Source organism: Pteropus vampyrus, unplaced genomic scaffold, assembly GCF_000151845.1.
Source record: "Pteropus vampyrus isolate Shadow unplaced genomic scaffold, Pvam_2.0 Scaffold745, whole genome shotgun sequence".
Lineage (NCBI taxonomy): Eukaryota > Metazoa > Chordata > Mammalia > Chiroptera > Pteropodidae > Pteropus > Pteropus vampyrus.
In genome coordinates, this window is record NW_011889526.1 from 98261 (window position 1) to 117755 (window position 19495).

General features: G+C 41.7%; 1 protein-coding gene across 1 annotated transcript; it reads right to left on the reverse strand.

Moving 5' to 3' along the window:
- Positions 1-8738: 8738 nt before the first annotated feature.
- LOC105309478 (cationic amino acid transporter 3-like) lies at positions 8739-13590 on the reverse strand. Its single transcript, XM_011385670.1, has 11 exons — positions 13218-13590; positions 12476-12631; positions 11414-11591; positions 11055-11167; positions 10673-10895; positions 10366-10505; positions 10172-10274; positions 9799-10001; positions 9440-9606; positions 9027-9135; positions 8739-8860 (listed from the first exon to the last, which is right to left on the reverse strand). Exons 1-11 carry the CDS (start codon positions 13588-13590, stop codon positions 8739-8741), a joined length of 1887 nt encoding a protein of 628 aa, XP_011383972.1.
- Between the last annotated feature and the right edge of the window lie 5905 nt (positions 13591-19495).

Consider the following 19495-nt stretch of genomic DNA (forward strand, 5'->3'; position numbering starts at 1 on the left):
AGGTTAATAAGTTGACCATTATCAAAAGTACAAAATTCTGTTCATCACTGACACCATGAAGATAGTGAAAAGGCAAGAAACAGACTGAGGAAAGATATTTTTGCTACATGCACCTGACAAAGGACTCACATAGAAAACAAAGGGATACCTCAAGTCAGTAAAATAAATCAGTTAAAAGAGTAGAGGGGAGGACTTGAATAAGCACTTAATAAGAGCTCACCAAATGGTCAGTAAGTAAGAGATAATGTGTTCACCATTTCTCATCAAGGAAATGCAAAGTAAAACCACCATGGGATGTCACTAGACGCTCACCAGAATAGCTAAAATTGAAATTGCATATGAGCTGGTCTGTTTTTTCAAATTCAAACACAATCTGTTCAGGAAGGAACTGAGCCAGCATATTGGACACCTTCTAGATCCTGAAATTTCCACAGCAGGGATGGGATGTGATGCTCCAGGGAGGTGAGTGGCCTTGTCCTGAGGAAGGGGCCAGGGCCCAGGGTAGAGTCCCTGGAGAACAAGGGGACAATTTGACTTGAGAGAGACTAGAGCTGTCCTAAATAGGTCAGCCATAGAGTGAAGGGAGTGGTTTATCTTGGAAAAGGGCTAGGGCTCATGGGAGTGAGTTTGAAAAGCTGGGAGAGGAGCTGATGGGCAAAGTGCATGAGGAAGGAAATGCTAGTGCTCAGAGACAGGTCCTGGGAGATGGGGAGAGGAGCATCCCGGGGGAACCTTGAGAAGCGGGATGAAGACTTGATTACTTGGGAGTTACAGCCTGGGGAATCTAAGGTGGGTGCTGAAGCCAGTGGGAGAACCTGGACACAGAGATAGCAGTGTGGCTAGAGCTCAGAGAAATGTCCTATGAAGACTGACAAAGGATCCAGAATCATTGTAGTAGGGCTTATGTTTGGTTTACCTCAGGATCAGGGTTACATCTCAGTTAAAGCCAGGTAGTCCTTGGGTTATGTATACTTTAGTGTTGGGTTAAGGATTTGAAGCATCTGGAAGGAGGGACTGAGAGAACGTGGAACATGTTCAAGGGGAGGGGTACCAGACTCAGGTGACTTTGTGTGAATGACGCTTCACTATCCCCAATAGTCACCCCTGTAGGAGTTATCACCATTCTTAGTGTCCTTTCCTGTGGATCCTATGCTACTATCAACAGAAGGGGCACAAGACCCACTCCTGCTTCAGACTGCAGGGTAGATGGGCACTGTCCTTCCAAACTTTATAAACAGAGGAGATGAAGGGGCAGGGAAAGAAGGGCAAGGGAAGGAGTATGAGATGGAAGAAACTTGAGAAGGAATTGGAAGATTACTGTCAGGAGAGAGGGGAGACCATAAAGAGGATGAAAAGTGGGAGTAGGAATGTGGGGATCGTAGTGGAGATAATATTGAGAAACTCGAAGCTGCACAGAGACCGGCAGGACTGGGCAGGCCTGTGGTGAATGCAGGCAAGATGCAGGGATGGGTAATTGACAGAAGGAACTAGGGAAAGTATGTATTAGTCAGGACTCACTCAGTTCAAGGAGCAAACACCTAACTCGAAATAGCCTAAGAGGGTAGGGTAGGAGAGTTAAGGAGTGACTGACTCCTATAGGGGTATCACTGCCTTTAGCCTCACATGGGTCCAGGTTTCATGCAAAATTTCCAAGATATCTGCCTTGAGTTTTGGCTCAGCTTTCTTAAGAGTAGGTTTTATGCAGAGGCTGCACATGGTGGTCCTGACCATGCCAGGCTCCATCATACAGCTTGCAATATTAGGAAGAAAAAGTCTCTCAAATGCTTCCACAGGTTCTGCGGAATTGAGTCTCTCAGACTGACTGGTTCAAGAGTCTATCCTGAAAACTATCCCCATGGCAAGGTAGATTCAAAACATCTCCGGTGCCACCCGAACCTCATAACCACCCTGAAGCTCACAGAAAGCTCTCAGAGGATGATGGGGTTGGGGTTTTTAACAAAGAACATCAGGAGCTCTCACACGAGTTGGCCAGATCCTAGACAGAATCAGCAGCTGTCCACCCCAGAACAGAAACCGGGAGGGACATTTCTACATTCAAGTGAGGGCATGGTTTCAGAAGAGGCTGACCCCACTTCTGTTTGTGGTTTTTTTTGGGGGGTGGGGGCAGATAGGGTGAGAAGGCAGCATCCTGAGCCTTCCTGTCCTTTTCCAGTTTCAAAATTACCCCTACCAAATAGTTCATATAGTCTCCAGTAGTCCATCAAAAAGTTAGAAGTATATGGTACTTTACTACCATGTGTAATTTCTAATACCATACTATGTATAGACTTTTGAAGTTTTCATTTCTGGCGCTTCAGCACACTACAGTTTCACTGGCGTTCTGCACACAATTCAGATTTTTTCCTGTGCTTGGTGCAGCTTCCCCGAAAACTGCTCTACGATGCTACTCAACCAGTGTTTACACTTTTTTGCTTGGATGACAGTTCCATGTCAGCATTTCAGCCTTTCCTACATTTCTGCCTCAGATCTCCATTCTCTTTACAAAAAAAGTCCCTTTTGTCTCCTAGTGGCTGCCATTCTTGGAATCAGAGTTGTTCTAACAAGTTCTTCACTGCCTGATGAAACAAATCATTGCATTAGGCTCCTGTGTTTTGAGAGACTAGGTTTAAGGCAGCTCTTTGGAGTTCTCCCTATCACATCACTGTTTGCTTCTGGTGCAGATCCTAAATGGAAATGTCTTAGTTTACTGGGGGTATTTTTTGTTTGTTTTGCTCTACATTAGAACGTGAGTTCTTGAATCCTGTGACCTTTTTGGCTTGCTTACCTCTGAGTCCTGAGCCCTCTGAACAATATGATGTATACTATATGCAGTGAAGAAATGTCTGTTGAATGAATGAATTTTATTCAGCTTCAGTAAGTCATTAATTAATGATCTTCTTGCACATATTGGCATAAGAAATACTTTATCGTTAAGGAAATGTCTAAGGAGCTATTGCAAGGACTCATGGGATCTCATCAGAAACCATGGAGACCAGAGAAAGACCAGAAAAGGGAGGAACGATATATTTAAATTACTTAAAGAAAAAGCCACCAATCAAGAATTCTATACCTGTCAAAACTCTTTCAAAAGTGAAAGAGAAATTAAAGACATTTCCAGAAAAAAGGAGAGGGAGTTGCTTGCTGGCAGACCTGCCCTACAAAAGCCAAAGGGAGTCTGTCCTTCAGGCAGAAAAGAACACTTGACAGTAATTTGAAGACATATAAACAGTAACTACATTAATAAATATAAAAGCCATTAGTATTATGCTTTTTGTTTGTAAAGCCTCTATTTCTTAACATGATTTAAAATAAAAATATAAAATATCAATCTATGTTAATGGCACAAAATGTGGAGATAATATTGAGGATGTAATTTATGACAATTACATTTCAGTTATTGAATGTAAGTTGGTATCAATTCAGACTCAATTACTATAAACTTAGTATGTCAGTTATAACCCCCATGGTAACCATTAAAATATCTTTTAAAAATACACAAATGTAATCAAAACATTTCACTACAAAAATAAACAGAAGGCGGTAATGGAGGAAACGAGAAACAAATAGGCATAAGACAGAAAGCAGACAGCAAAATAGCTGAAGTCCTTCCTTAGCCATTACTTTAAAGAGACCTAAGGTGGCTATACAACTATCAGGCAATGTAGTAGAGGCTTTAACTATCAAACTCTTACAAGAGACAAAGGACATCATATATTAATAAAATTCATTTAACAATTATATACTCAACAAAAATACCTCAAAATATATGAAGTAAACTTTGACAGAACTGAGAGAAATGAGATGTACAATAATAGAGATTTCAATACCCCACTTTCAATAATGGATAGAACATCTAGACAGGAGATAGATTTTTTTAGAAGGGTTGATACCATAATTCAATGAAACCTAACATGTATACAGAACACTCCAACAACAGCAGAATACACATTCTTCTCTAGAGCACATAATACATTCTCCAGGATAGACCATATGTTAGGCCACAAAACAAGTCTCAACAAATCGGATAAGGGTGAAATCATAGAATCTCTGACCACAATGGAATGAAACCAGAAATCAACACAAGGAGGAAAATAAACCACACACTCTTAAACAACAATTGGGTCAAAGAAGAAATCATAAGGGAAATTAGAAAATACAGAGAAATGAACATTAAAAAAAAAAGCTTGTAGGATACAGCGAAAGCTGTATTCAGAAGGAAATTTGTAGCAGTAAACACCTACATTAAAAGATTACAACTCAGTAAGCTAACTCCACCCCATAAGATACTAGAAAAAGAGTGAGCTAAACCAAAAGTTAGCAGAAGGAAGAAAATAATAGGGATTTATTAGAGTAGTGAAAAAATAGAAAAATGATAATGAAGTCAAAAGTTCGTTCTTGATTAACAAAACTGACAAACCTTTAGCCAGACTAAGAAATAAAGTAATCATACAAAGAAAAACTAAAAATCATTGGAGATCATTTTAGTCTTATCTAGGCACGTGTGACTAAAGTGAAACTTGAAAACAAGACAAATTCAAACACAACATAGTGGATAAGCAGAATAGAAGTGAGCACATTTAGTTACTGTTTTCTGTTAAGGACCAAATAGTAAACAGGTTTTACAGGCCACATATGCTCTGTGTCACATACTATTTTTATTTTCTCTTTACAATCTTTTGAAAATAACCATTCAGCCTCTAGGCCATACTAAAACAGGGCCACATGCGAAATTTGCACCATGGACCAGAGCTTACCTGCCTGCTGCACAAAACCAACAAGTAAGCATGGGAGAAAATTCTCAAGAAGCACTCTGTCCAGTACTCTGGTACAGTAACCATTAGCCACATAATGCAGTGAGGAGGTGGTAACACAAGTGTAAAATACACAGTAGGTTTTGCAGACTTTGTTCAAAAATAAAAAGGTAAAATATCATTAATGATTTTTACATTTACTACAGGTTGAAATGCTAACATTTGGATGTATTTGGGCTAAATATAGTGTTAAAATCAATTTTACCTGTTTCTGTTTGCTATTTTTATGTGATACTGGAAATTTTTAAATTACATATGTGGTTCTCATTACATTTGGACAACACTGCAATTTGGCAATACTGTGCTTCACTTTATTGCATTTCACAGATGATGCCTTTTCAACATCAAGGGACCCTCCATCAGCAAAAAGATTATGACTCACTCAAGGCTCAGATGATGGCTAGCATTTTTAGCAATACAGTATTTTCTAATTAAGGTAAGGACATTGTTTTAGACAATGCTATTCCACACTTAGACTACTGTTTAGCATAATTTATATACACTGGGAAGCCAAAAAAAATTGTGTGACTTGCTTTATTATAGTGGTCTGGAGCTGAACCCACTGTATCTGAGGCATTCCTGTATCTGTCAAAATCATTTTTTGTTTTTGTTTGGGTTTTTGTTTGTTTGACCTGCAAAAACTTTAAAATGTACATGCCTTTTACTCAACATATCCACTTATAAGAATATATTATTTTTATAGCATGAATTGACATTCTTCCTATGTCATGTACATTGAAACATATCACCTTTCCCAAAGAACCTCGTTTTATTCTCAGGAGCTCCTTAGTGAAAATTACATTGATTAACTTTCTGTGGAGATATTTTTTGAGGAAGGACAGAGCTGGGGTGGGATGGGGAAGGCACTGCAGTGTAAATATAAGGCAAACTCATGGACAAGTCCATTGAAAACTTCCACATCTCGTTACGTTGAAGGACAGTCATGTGTGTCTGTTGCTAGACAGAATTCATATTCTTTCAACTATTAATGTACTGAGTGAACTAGCCAACTGAGATTTCCAATCAGTTAACAAAATCAGGCAATTTGACAGAAGTCACAGCTGAAATTAAGCAGACTAGCCCGCAGGAAGGACTTTAGTGGAAGACATACAAAGAGTACAGTTACGCTTTAAGCCCTACAGGTAAACAAGAGAAATAAGGAAGGGAGCTAGACAGTGTTTGCAGAATTTGAGATTTTTTTCCAAGATACACAGAGAAGGTCACACTGAGAATGTGACCTTTGAGTAAATACAAGTGTCTTAGAGAAAGGTTTCAGAAAAAATCTATAGAAAGGAAAAATGAAGATAAAAATTCAATTGCAGTGTTAAACTGTGTTCCATGAACTAAACGATAAATGACTCACCCCTGCATCCTCAGCACAACCTCTCATTATAGTTCTTACAGTATAGTGATCTTGAACATATTCTTAACATACAGATCAAGGGCATTACCTATAGCTCTTATTTAAGACCCTTCGATTGCTTTGCACCACACTGATACCCAAATCCACATTACTAATCCTTGCTGTCATTTTTTAAAAACTCATGAATATTATAATGCTAGGATGTAAGTTTTCATCATTCTTCCCATTTTCTGTATGAAGATATGGAGATCCAGTGAGATTGAGTAATTTGCCCAAGGTAGCACCAATTTGCCTGCCCTTTTTGCCTGCCTCTGAAAGCATGTCTTTAATCGCTACGCTGAATGACCATGACATGGGTGCACCACGTGCAAGAAAGACACCACATGGGCTTTGTATGCACTGACCAAATCCTGAGACAGCTCTGAGTTGAAGACACTATCACTGTCCCCACATTCTTATGAAACTGCTGAAGCACAGATAAATCCAACACTAAGTCATGAAGTGCAAGAGCTCAATTTAGAGCCAGGAATTCTCACTGTACATCACTGAGCATTTGATTATTTGGTCGGATCACCTGTGTGAAGTCAACCTGCCTCAAAATGGATGACTGCATCTCATGTCTATCACTGCATTCACAGCACCTACTATATGGCTGGAGTATTTTGAGTAGTTATCATAGAAGGAACTACTGTTGGTACTATCTTTTCCTTATGGCCACATCAATCATCTACTCTCCACTGACTTTTCTCAGTACATATTAAGTCTTTCATCCATTGCAAACTGGATGATGCCTGCAGAACTTCACAGAGACCACTGTAGCCAGTATCACCCAGAAGACCCCTGAGTAAACCCAATATTCATGTCCGGAGTGGATTGCCATTACTCTCAACACACAACACTGCTCGCCTCTCAGAACTACTCATATAAGAATGTGTCTTATAAATTTACAATAATTAACTCCTTAATATCCTATAATTCACTTTTTCACAACAGTCTCTTATCTGTATACAGTTGGTTAGTTCTAAATCACATCTAAATGGCTTTTATTTTTTTTCCTTGACTGGGATCTTTTAAAGCACATCCAAAATCTTACATACTTTTTAAAAACATAACCACAATACCATTATCACACCCAACCAAATTGAGTGATATGTATTCTGCCTGGCAATGGACAAGGTAGATTATTTCATCAAATGTAAACATCTGACTCTTGTGTTTAGTACATATTAATCTGCAACTATTAAGTCCAGTTTGGATCATATCATTTAAATGTAACAGAAAGTACACAATTTTTTCTTTCCTGGAAAATCACCCACATTTTAGTATGACTGTGTTTTTAGTTGATAAGAGATTCCACACCTTCAAGTCTTCTGTGAGCTGATGCTGATTTAGAGGCTCAATTACATTCAGATTCAGTTTTTCAAGACTATTTTATGGACAGTGTTCTGTATTGCCTGTCACAGCCTAATGGGATGCATGTAATCTGACTGTCCCACATAAGTGTAGTAAGAATTATAAATTGGGTGATATCAACCTTTTCTACCAAACTTCCACCTAAAGTTTCAGTCTCCATTAATTAATGTTTTCTAACCCTATAATTTCACCAGGGCTTCGAATTCTATTAATCCTCCATCTTTCTTAATTCATCAAATAACTTTGCTACGCGGTTTCTTAACCTTTGTCTTTCCAATGGTCATATTCTTTACAGCAGTTGCTCGTTCCCACAGACAATGCTATATTTTTTACCAACACCTTCAACATCCATAAATCTTAATTTCAGGCATTCTGTTCTGCAGTAACAACTCTGTATCTTGTATTTCCAATTTAACTTCCTTTTAGTTCCCCCCAACAGTAACCATTTAACAAACACATGCCCCACCCCCTGCTTCCGGCAATGCTGCTATTTTTCAGTGGAGAACTCTTCCTCATAAACTTTGTCATGTAACTCTAAGAGTCTGCCACAGAAACAAAAATGATCATTTACACAATGCTACTGGTCAATTATATCTCAGTAAAGCTAGGGAGAAAATTAAAATGATCATTTCTATCATTACAAAATTATCCACTTGTTCTGCTATTATTCTTTTTTTTAAAGTCTACTTTGTCTGATATTAATATAGCTGTGCTAGCTTTCTAATGTTATTGATGACATGTACTATCTTTTCCCTTCCTTTTACTTCCAACCTATCTGCGTACTCATATTTAAAGTGCAACTCTTGGCACAATAAATAGTTGAAACCTGTCTTTTCTTCCCATGTGGCAATCTCTGTTTTTCTTGGAAATACACAGAAGAGGAAACTTCTTATGTGCAGGAAATATTTTATTTCTTCCTTTGGTTGCTGGTTACCTTTGTACTTTCTTTGTGAAAATGCACTTTCCTGTGTGTATATTATGCTTTTTAAAGTTTAGTTAAAATATACAAAGTTAAGGGTATTTTGTCCACTGGCAATAAATCCAGGGCTCTAAATGCATGCCACTTTCACATTCAATAGGAGCTCAAAGTCTCCATTGAACCAGAAGATACCTCCAATGTATGGAGGTTCCACACAGTATGTTTCCTGTGGTTAAACTAATTCAGCACTCGGGACATTTTTGTCAAGAGTTTGGGAGCTTGATACCGGTGGCTGTTGATCATTGATCTCCTCCAAGCTGTGTCGGATCCCATATCCAAAGTATATGGCAAATCCTAGTATGGAAATGAGACAATGAGAGAGAAAAATGGGCACTCTCCCCACTTCCAGGTGCCCAATAGGCCTCCTCTTACAACATCTGAGACAGTTTTGGGGAAAGGTGGTAGGAAGAGGATTGGGTTCAGTTACCAAGAGGGCTCTTGTCCCTAGAAAGCCACTTACCAATCACCATCCAGATGCCAAATTGGGCCCAGGTTCTAGTGGTCATCTGCATCATTAAATAAGTATTCACAAAAATGTTCGTCAGTGGGAGGACAGGCAAAGCAGGGACCTGCGGGCAAAGTCAGTTAATCGCTGCACATGACATAGAAGCTTGAAAAGCAGACCCTTTATTCCACTGAATGGAAGGAAGACTCCAGTCCTATTTGGACTGTGTGTTTGATGCCTACTCATATCAAGTATCCCACTGAATGTTCCTGGATGGAACTATTAAGTACTGAGTGTGGATCACAGAATGGTCCTTGGTTTTAGAACTCCCCTTGTTCTCCCCTGGTCCAGCAAAGAATGCTTAGACTGCAAAGTATGCAGAATTCATTCACTCAAGGTCGATAGTTTGGGGACATAAAGTCACTTACCTTGAAGCGAAGAGGAGTTGGGTTCTGGGGCTGTCTCCAAATGATGATTGTGATCCCCAGAATGAGCAGAAGCAGCAGCCCAGCCACTGTTGTGAACACTGGGTCTCCAGAGAACATATGGCTGGGCCAATGGGCCAGTATCAAGCACAGGACCGTCAGCAAAAGAGCTGCAAGAGTCAAGTTAGAGGAGAACAGGTCTAACTCCAGAAGTCAAATATGTCGAGACCTTGGGTCACATCCCACCCCAAAATTTCCCACGTCAAGAAAGGCCACCATGTCTCCAAGACTCCTCATCAGCTGCAAAAGGCACACATCCTGTCAATTTCAGAATACCACCAAAGAGAAATCCCGCTGCTCACCAAGCAATAAGGCACATCCATAGACAGTGTGGCCAGATTTCCGAGTAGGGATGGTGTTGACAGGGTAATATAGACTCTTTAGAGTCTTTGAGATTCCTGCTTCAGGTACAGATTCCAAAGAACTTGCTTCAAGTTCAGATTTTGTCTCAATTATTTGCACCTCCATTTTCTCATTCTTTCTTAAAACCTGGTCTGGCTGGTACCTGAATGAGAGATATCAAGTCCATATTCACACCAGCCCTACCCATCCAACATCAGGCAGCCTAACCCACTTCTTCTGCACTTAGAAGACAGTATGAAGGCAGAAGAGGGTTAGCCCCTCATCAATCCTCATGAATTCAAGACCTCCGATCAAGAAGTAGTAGAGTCTCACCTGAGGACAAGCACAGAGAAGGCCACTAGGGAGTAAGTAAGCAGGGTCCCAATTGACATGAGGTCCACAAGATCACTGAGCTCGAAGAAGAATGCCATGAATGCTAGAAAGAAGATGCAAATGAGGTGAGAAACCACTGGAAGTATCCAAGTTGAGGAAATTGATCAGAAAAGGGGTGGGTTTTGTTTATTCACCTGCAAGGATTCCAGAAACAATGGTGGCTGTGATGGGAGTGTGAGTGCGGGCATGGATCTGGGCAAGTCCCCGGAAAAGGAGCCCATCCTCTGCCATTGCGTGGATCACCCGAGGCATGGGGAACATGGAACCCAGAAGGCTGGAGGAAAAAATGGGAACAAGTGTGAAGATGTGGAGAGCAGGATACACCAGGGCTTCTGCTCCCCAGCCTACATGGGGGTAAGTTGTCTCTTCCTTTCATTTCTCCATCTAAGGCTGGGACACTTGAGAATATGAAGTAGATGGGGAGGAAACTTTGACACTGACCTGGATGAAAGAGCACAGAGGGTGCCAGCAGCCACAACATATCTGGCAGGGGCCCATCCGACCTGGTGAAAAGCTTGTGGCAAGGGGCTGTCAGAATCAATCTGATAGTAAGGCACTATGAGGGTGAGTGCCGCTGAGACACCAAAATATGCCAAGAAGCATATGAAGAGTGAGACCACGATGCCCAGCGGGATGGAACGCTGAGGATTGCGGGCTTCTTCCCCTGCAGGACAGGTGGAAGCGTTGGGTCAAGAGAACACACCAAGATGAAGGCACAAAATACTCTTAAACCTCCAAAGCAGGTTAACTTTTTAACAGTCCTATGGCCAAGGGCAGCCCAAACTGTGTCCAAACCCCAAATGGGACGGAATGACCATGTTACCTGCTGTAGCAATGCAATCAAAACCAACGAATGCATAGAAACATGTAGCTGCTCCATGGAGAATCCCATCAAAGCCAAAAGGTACAAACCCTCCAGAACCCAGAGGGCCCAAGCTGTGATGAGAGATGGTACAAGGAAGAACATGGGTGAGCTGTGTTCAGCCATGTCTACTGGATGCTTCAGTCAAGACCACAGTCCTAAGCTCAACTCCCCTCATCACCTGGACCCATCAGCCCAGGTCTCTGTTTGCTATCATATTCCTACTCCCCCAGCACACACACACACACACACACACACACACACACACACACACACACACACACACACACACATTGCCATGGCCAAGATTGCCTCCTAACCTGTAGGTGTCATTGGATCCAGATTTGGCCTCTTCGTAGTCCTGTTGCGTGAGCTGCCAGTGGTGTAGGTTTCCCTTAATGAAGCCAGAGAGGATGACAAAGCTGAGAACCAAAAGGTTCACGCTTGTGAACATCTTGGTAACCAGGGCTGACTCACTAGCTCCCAGAACCAGTAGACCTGGGGGAAAGGTGAAATATGAAACATAATTGAATAAAAAATAGCTGACTCCATAGAGACAGAAAGCAGACCAGTGGTTTCCAGGGGCTGGGGGGAGCAGGATGGGCAGTGACTGCTTAATGGGGACAGGGTTTCCTTTTGAAATGATGAAAATATTTTGGAACTAGATGAAGGTAATGGTTCCTCAACATTGCAAGTGTACTAAGTGCCACTGAATCGTACACTTTAAAATGGGTAATTTCTTACCGTCATAGCCATCTCATAGTATAGATATGTATCAAACCACCACACTAGACACCTTAAACTTACACAATGTGATGGGTGTCATTAGATCTTAATAAAGTGGGAGAAAATAATAAAATAAAATTGTTAATTTTACATTATGTGAATTTCACCTCAAATTTTTTTTTAATTAAATGACATCATTTTTAAAAACTTTGGTTTCAACACAGAGGAAGAAACATGTCTGTCTAAGTTAATAGTTCTCAGCTGGAGGTGGTTTCGTCCTCCAAGGGACATTTGGCAATGTCTGGAGACATTCTGATTGTCCCATTTGACGGGGTAGGTGTCACGGCCATCTGGTGAGTAGGTCATTGGCAGATCACTCAATATCCTACAATGATTTTTTAAAAAACGAAACCCAACAAATACATAGGACAGCCCCGCACAACACATACAAAACGAATGATCCAGCTCAAAATGCCAGTCGTGTCAAGGGTGAGAAACAGTAGTCTACCTACCGTCTTATCTTCCTGCCCCTCCCACCGCATGTCCATTTATCCAGTCTCTAATCCACCTACCATTTTGCCATCTCCAAGCCCTTACCATCCCAGCTCCCTCTCCGTGCCCCACTCTTCCCGTTGTGTTTCTGACTCCTGCCTCACCAGTGAGCAGCAGCACCAGGCCCAGTGAGATAAAGTCTGTGTACTTGGCCAGGTGGGGCACATGCAGAGAGAAACTGCCCTGCAGGACCCGAGAAATATGGTTCCCAGTCAGGCTGTCGATGGCGGAGCTCCAGGCCCTGGCCACACTGGCGCTACCTGCAGGGCAAAAGAAGTAACATTCATCTGCAAATGTTTTGCATCCCTACTAGGGTGCCATGGGATATATTTTGAGGAGAAAAACACAAAATACATAATCTCAAAGAATTTCTTTTTTCTCGGGGTGGGGAGAGCAGGCATAAATGTTTCACAAAACAGGGAAACTAAGATGTTAGGAGGAGATCAGTGTTGTGCAGAGCAACAGGGAAGTGGGAGCTGGAGGGCTGGGAGGTGGGCATTGAAATTTTAAATCGAGCAGTGGGGAGTCTCACAGAGGCAACAGCTGAGCAAAGACCTCACAGTGGTGAGGGAGTGAACCTTGGGGAACATGTCTCTCTGTCACCCACAGGAATTCTTCCCCACTTCCTACAATTCCCACTTCTTCCTGGTTCTTGGTTCAGTAATTTAAGAAAAGCAGGATAGAGTTGAGTAGAATGAAGTTTGGGGGTTTTTCTGACACTCTTACCTACTTCCCCTCACAAGGTAAATAAAGCATTTATGAGTGAAGATGAAGACTCCAATCCCTCCTTCCTATAGTCCTGATCTGCGGTCCCTTGTTTTCCCCACATCATCCCCATCATCTCACCGATGATATATGAGAGTATGAGGGTCCATCCAGTGATGAAGGCACACAATTGTCCCACAGTGACATAGCTGTAGAGATAGGAAGAACCAGAACATGGAACCCGGGTCCCAAACTCTGCATAACAGAGCCCAGACAACATGGAACTCAGGGCAGCCACCAAAAAGCAGATGACAATTGCCGGTCCAGCTATCTCTCTGGCCACTTCACCAGCCAGGATGTACACGCCTGCTCCCAGGGTGCTGCCGACACCCAAGGCCACCAGATCTAAGGTGCTCAGACAACGGGCCAAGCCAATTTCAGACCCTTCTCTTGGCTCCAAGGGTCGCCTGCGGACCAGCTTCTGGCCAAATAGACGAACATGCTGACACAGCATCCTAGATGGCGTTGAAGAGGAGGCTAAGATCTGCAGAGAAACCAAGACAGACAGCCATCAGAATGTCCATCTACCCTTGGCCTTGGGAGTAGGACATAGAAAACCAATCTGTAAAACAGTGGTAAAAGGACATATTGGGTAAGTCATTCATCTCTAAGCCTTGGTTTCAAATGTAAATAGGACTTAATATGTTTCAAAGTTCCTGGAAGGATTGCTTGAAGAGTACTGTGCCTGGCACCTAGTAGCTACTCAGTTTCTATGAGCTGAGTGGAGAAGAGTGCTGATTTTTAAAGCCACATCACCCAGGTTCACATCCAGCTCTGCCACGTATCAGTGATCTGATTTTGCACAAGCTACATACTAATACAGAGTAGGAGGCAAGAGAATTAAAATGTTAATAAAACCACAATCAGAGACTACAATATCCTGATCAGCCCTGCAGCCAGGCCAAGAGGACACCTGCAACACAAAGGAAGATTTCTGCTGGGATTACTAACAGCCCATTCTCCACACCTGTGAAGGGGAAAGAGGAACCGAGTCATTCTCCATGGCTAAAACCATGGGAAACCTAAGGATTAAAGGCTGGGAACTGCCAGCAGGCCTTTCAGTCTACATATTCTCACCTTTTCATGCTACATACTCTTCCCCTTCCTCATTGTATGTCCACATTAAAAGAAATGGGTTAACAAAGTCTTTTAAACTATAATTCACAAGAACTAAAAAAAATGATATATAAACTGAATTTCCTAAACACTCAAGACCCCTCTCAGTGCCTTTACTCTGTCTCTCTCTCACTGTTTCTCTCACTGTCCCTCTCGCTTTTGGCCTCTGAGAGGACACCACACTGTCTATAGAGTATTACCCTTTTCTAATAAACTTTCCTTTTGACTCCAACTTTGGCGTGTGTGTTGAATTCTTTCTACACTTCCCGCCAAAAGACCCTCTTCTCTTGGTGCAGGGCTTGATCTCCCTCCTCCCACCCTCCCCAACCTCGGGGAAATGTGCCCTGTCCTGCATCAATACCACTCTTTACCCACCCTTCTCAGTAAAACAGAGGAAACTCTTACTATTATCATCATTATTTCCTCCCTTCCTTGATAGGTAACTGCGGGGCTTGGTCAAGGAGAGAGAAACTTGATGGCCTTGTGTTTTGTTGCCTGCAGAGTAAAACGGATTTGGAATTTGGAACAGGGCAGAAAGAGATGGAATTTATAGGGAGGGAGATTCTAGCCCAGATCAGTGCAAACATCAAACCAGTGTGGCCTCCCAGTTGCCTGGAGGGAGGGAGTACTGCTCTTCATTCCAAATCAGAAATCTTTCCTATTCTTTTGGGGCTTAGAATGTCTCCTCACTACACCTCTGCAGGGCAAAAAGCATGACCTTTAAAAGGAAGGAAATTCTGACACAGGCTACAACACGAATGAACTTTAAGGACATTATGCTCAATGAAAGAAACTAGTCACCAAAAGACAAATACTGTATGATTCCACTTCTATGAATTACCTAGAGTAGTCAGATTCAGAGACAGAAAGTAGAACGATGGGGGGTTGGGTATAAAAGGCGAAGGGATTAAGATGTCGGATTGGTAGTTACAAAATAGTCACGGGGATGTGAAGTACAGCACAGGGAATATAGTCAATAATATTATAATAACTATGTATGGTGTCAGATGGGGACTAGACTTATCAGGGAGATCATCTCATATGGTATATAAATGTCTAACCACTATGCTGTACACCTAAAACTAATATAATATTGAGTCACAACTGTAATTGAAAGTTTTTTTAAAAAGAAAGTAGAATGGTGGTTGCCAGGGACTGGGAGAGGGGAAGTAGGAGTTATTATTTAATGGTTATGGAGTTTAATTTTTGCAAGATGAGTTCTAGAGACTGGTTGCACATCAATATAATTATACTTAACATTACTGAACTGTGTGCTTGGCTATCACCCATGGGAACATAGGTTATCACCCATGGGAACATAACATTCTAACGATAAGCTTTCTGTTTCTGTACCCCCGCTTGCACAACCCACCTGTGGGTTGACAGTAAATAGAAGAAAAATAGACTTTTGTGTTCAGACAGAATGAGGAATGGGGTTTAGGGCTCTACATTTTGGGGCTGCTTAATTTGGAGTCTGCGTACCCCTGGCAGACCCAGCTGGCTGAATAAAGAGTGTGTTTCCTATAACTCACTGATTTCTGGTGGTCCGTGTGTCTATCAGGAGCTGGCGGCTACAACACTGTACACTTAAAAATAATTTAAAATGGTCAATTTTATGTTATGTGTATTTTACCACAATTTTTTTAGAAAATACTGTCAATAATAATAGAGTTGATAATTAAGACGGTAAATTTTGTGTATTTTACCACCATTTTTTAGAATTGCTGGGTGTAACAAACAAATCAGCTTATATAAGAGACTGAAATCAATGGCTCAACAATCTTATTCCTTAAATAAGTTTTAACATTTAATATTATTTACACATGAATCAAAAGAAAAAAAACAGCCTTAGAGCTTTCAAATACTCATCCCATCTCCCCCCCGCCCCACACACACACACACAGCTCCTAGCTCCTTCTACTTTATTCCAAAAAATGGTTCTTTTCTACTCTTGGCATGAAAAGAACCAAGCTAAGCAACTGCATCCTGGGATTGCCGAGGTGTTTGGGAATATCTGAACCCATGTGTCCTGTCTCCTATAGAAGAAGGGTTACCCACACATACCAGACTGATGGAGCAGACCCTGGATCACTGGATCGGGAGTCAGTGAGGTTGAGTTAAGCCAGGTGGAGCTGCAGCTGATAATATCTCTAAAAGGAGCTAAGAACCCATATAAGACAACTCTACCCCTGGGTAGGCAGGGCAGGGGTGGGCGGGGCCAGGAGCCTCTACAGTGATGTTATCTGTGATTACCCTCAAGGCACTGTACTAAGATTGTTTTAAAATTGTGGTTAAAGAGCCTATGGCCATGCCACCCTGAACAGTCTGATCTCGGAAGCTAAGCAGCCTCAGGCCTGGTTAGTACTTGAATGGGAGACCACCTAGGAAAACTGGGTACTGTAGGCATAAAAAATATTTAAATAAAATAAAATAAATTGTGGTTAAATAAATATAACATAAAATTTGCCATTTTAACCATTTTGAAGTGTTCAATTCAATAGTGTTAAGTATATTCACATTTTTGTACCTTCACATCTCAAGAATTCTTTTCATCTTTCAAAACTGAAACTGAAACTCTGTCCCCAACTAAACACTCCCAATTCCCCATCTTCCTGGCCTCTGGCAACCACCATTCTATTTTCTGTCTCTATGAATTTTACCACTCTAGATACTTCATAGAAATGGAATCATACAGTATTTACCATCTTGTGCCAGGTTTATATCACTTAGAATAATGTCCTCAAGATTCATCCATGTTGTAGCCTGTGTCAGAATTTCCTTCTTTTTAAGGCTGAATAATATTGCTTTGTATGGATGGACCACCTTGCATTTATCCATTCCTTCATAGATGGAACTTGAGTTGTTTCTATTGTTGGGCTGCTGTGAACATAGATGTATAAATATCTCTTCGAGACCCTAATTTCAGTTCTTTTGGGCATATACCCAGAAGTAGAATTGCCAGATGACATGAATCTAAGATTCGTTTAAACGCACGAATTCATGATGATGTATGTGGGTGCCAGGCCTGACTGGCCCAAGGTCTGGCTGGTCCAAGGTCTGTCTGTGATCCAGGCCCACAGCTAGGAATAGAAATCTGCAGCCAGATTTAGAAAATATGAAAACATACTTCAGCTTATTGTATCACACGTGTGTGGCTGAAGGCCACTTTTGTACTCTGCTATGTGAGGAGACATGCTGTCTCCTGGAGAGGAAGGAGAGAGCAGAAGGGGAGCACAAGAAAGGGGAGTAGAAGAAGTGCATGCAAAATTGAGTGCCCCGTGCACTCCTCAATAGGACTGAACTCCCCAGTAGAACTGCACTTCCGAACAAAAGTGCGCTCCACACAATAAAGTTGGTGCCTGCCATTTCATCCTCATATCTGCATCTTGTGCATTCTTCCAACTAGGCCTCACACCATCAAACCTTCCCTTCTCGGTCAGCAATATCCCTGACCCTTACAATGTAGGACAGAGCAAATTTCCCCGTTGGCGGGGAGGGGGTTGGGGATGGGTGGAGACCAAGCCCTGCATCGAGAGAAGGAGAGGGTCCTTTGGTGGAGAGTGTAGAAAGAATTCAACGCATACGCTAAAGTTGGAGTCAAAAGGAAAGTTTATCAGAAAAAGGGTAACACTCTACAGAGTGGTGGTGTCGTCTCAGAGGCAGAGAGTGAGAAGGAGAGTGAAAGAGACAGTGAGAGACAGAATAAAGACACTGAGAGGGACTCTGAGTGTTCAGCGAATTCAGTTTATATGTCATTTTTTAGTTCCCATTTCCTTTAATGTGGATATATAGTGAAGAAGAAGAAGAGTATGCGGCGTGAAAAGATAAGAATATGTAGAATGATAGGCCTGCTGGCGGTTTCCAGCCTTTAATTCATAGGTTCCTGTTTCCCACAGGTGTAGGGAAAGGGTTGTTAGCAATCGCAGTAGAGATCTTCCTTTGTTCTACAGACATCCTCCTGGTCTGGCTGCAGGGCTGATCAGCATATTGCAGTCTCTGATTGTGGTTTGATTAACATTTTTAATTCTCTTGCCTCCTCTCTACATAAATTTGACCATGAGAGATGCTGACATAGCAGCCTTATAACATGCGACCCACTCACTGTGCTCTTTCTGTCCTCTTACACTTGTTGGAAATGGGGAAACTTTCCCTCTTTTCTTCTCGCTTCTTCTGGCTGGTTAAACATGAAACAGAGTAACAGGAGAAAATCCAGTTTTAATATGTGTGCACGGGGAATTCACATAAGCATAAAAATTCCACAGACAGGAAGGCAAGATGCAATATATATGTCATTCTGGACTAAGGAGTGGAAAGCGGGCATCTAGGACTTCAGAGGGAAGTCAATTTGTGAGGGGATGAAAAGAGTTAATGTTTAGTAAACTCTTTGTTGGGGCATCTTGAGACAGTGGGACACAGGGAAGACTTTAATCAAATGAGCCTTGCTAGGTTCTTTCCTATTTATCACGCTAGTTCATGTTAAACTATATTGATCTATGATGACATCTCCCTTTTTGGAGCAGGTCCTCTTCCTTAAGTTCTTTTAGGCAAAAGTTATTCCTGAACCTCCTGGGCCTTTATTATTTTCAACTCAAAATATTCTGCATGCCACAGCGGCATATCTAGGGGTGACTCATTCTCGACCCCCACATACTTCTCAACTTCCCACAGTCTGCACATAGCCTGAGATGCTCAATTGTCGAGGACATCCCCAGCCCCAACTGAAAGAAGGGAAGCTTAAAATCTCTGATGTTTGCTCATTCACACGCAAAATCTTTTAACAAGTATCAGGCATGCTCCCAGCCTTGCACACAGGGACCAAAGGAGATAAAGATGAGTGCAATTTGGTCCCATTCTGTCAGGAGCTCGGTTTGCTGAAAGAGATGCAGGCAGAGAAAGGCAACGTGATGTAAGATGTAAGCACCACTGGTTCATGGAAGGAAATACACGGGAGCAGGAAGGAGAGTTGTACAGTAAAGACACTGGGGAAGGGTTGACAGGCCAGATTATGTCATGATCAAATCACCCACATGCTAAAACACTAGGCACAAATCACTGAAACTGGACTAAAAATATACTCATTGACTCTTAACATTAATCTTTAAAAAGTCAGTCATACAAGACAAGACAGTGGCTTAAGCTGTTGTGGAGAGTTTTAGTTGTTTGCATGGAACCCAAGAGTTAGGATGAAGATTACTTTAAATGGAAGACATTTGAGAGTCAACAGACACAGAAAGAACCCTTCT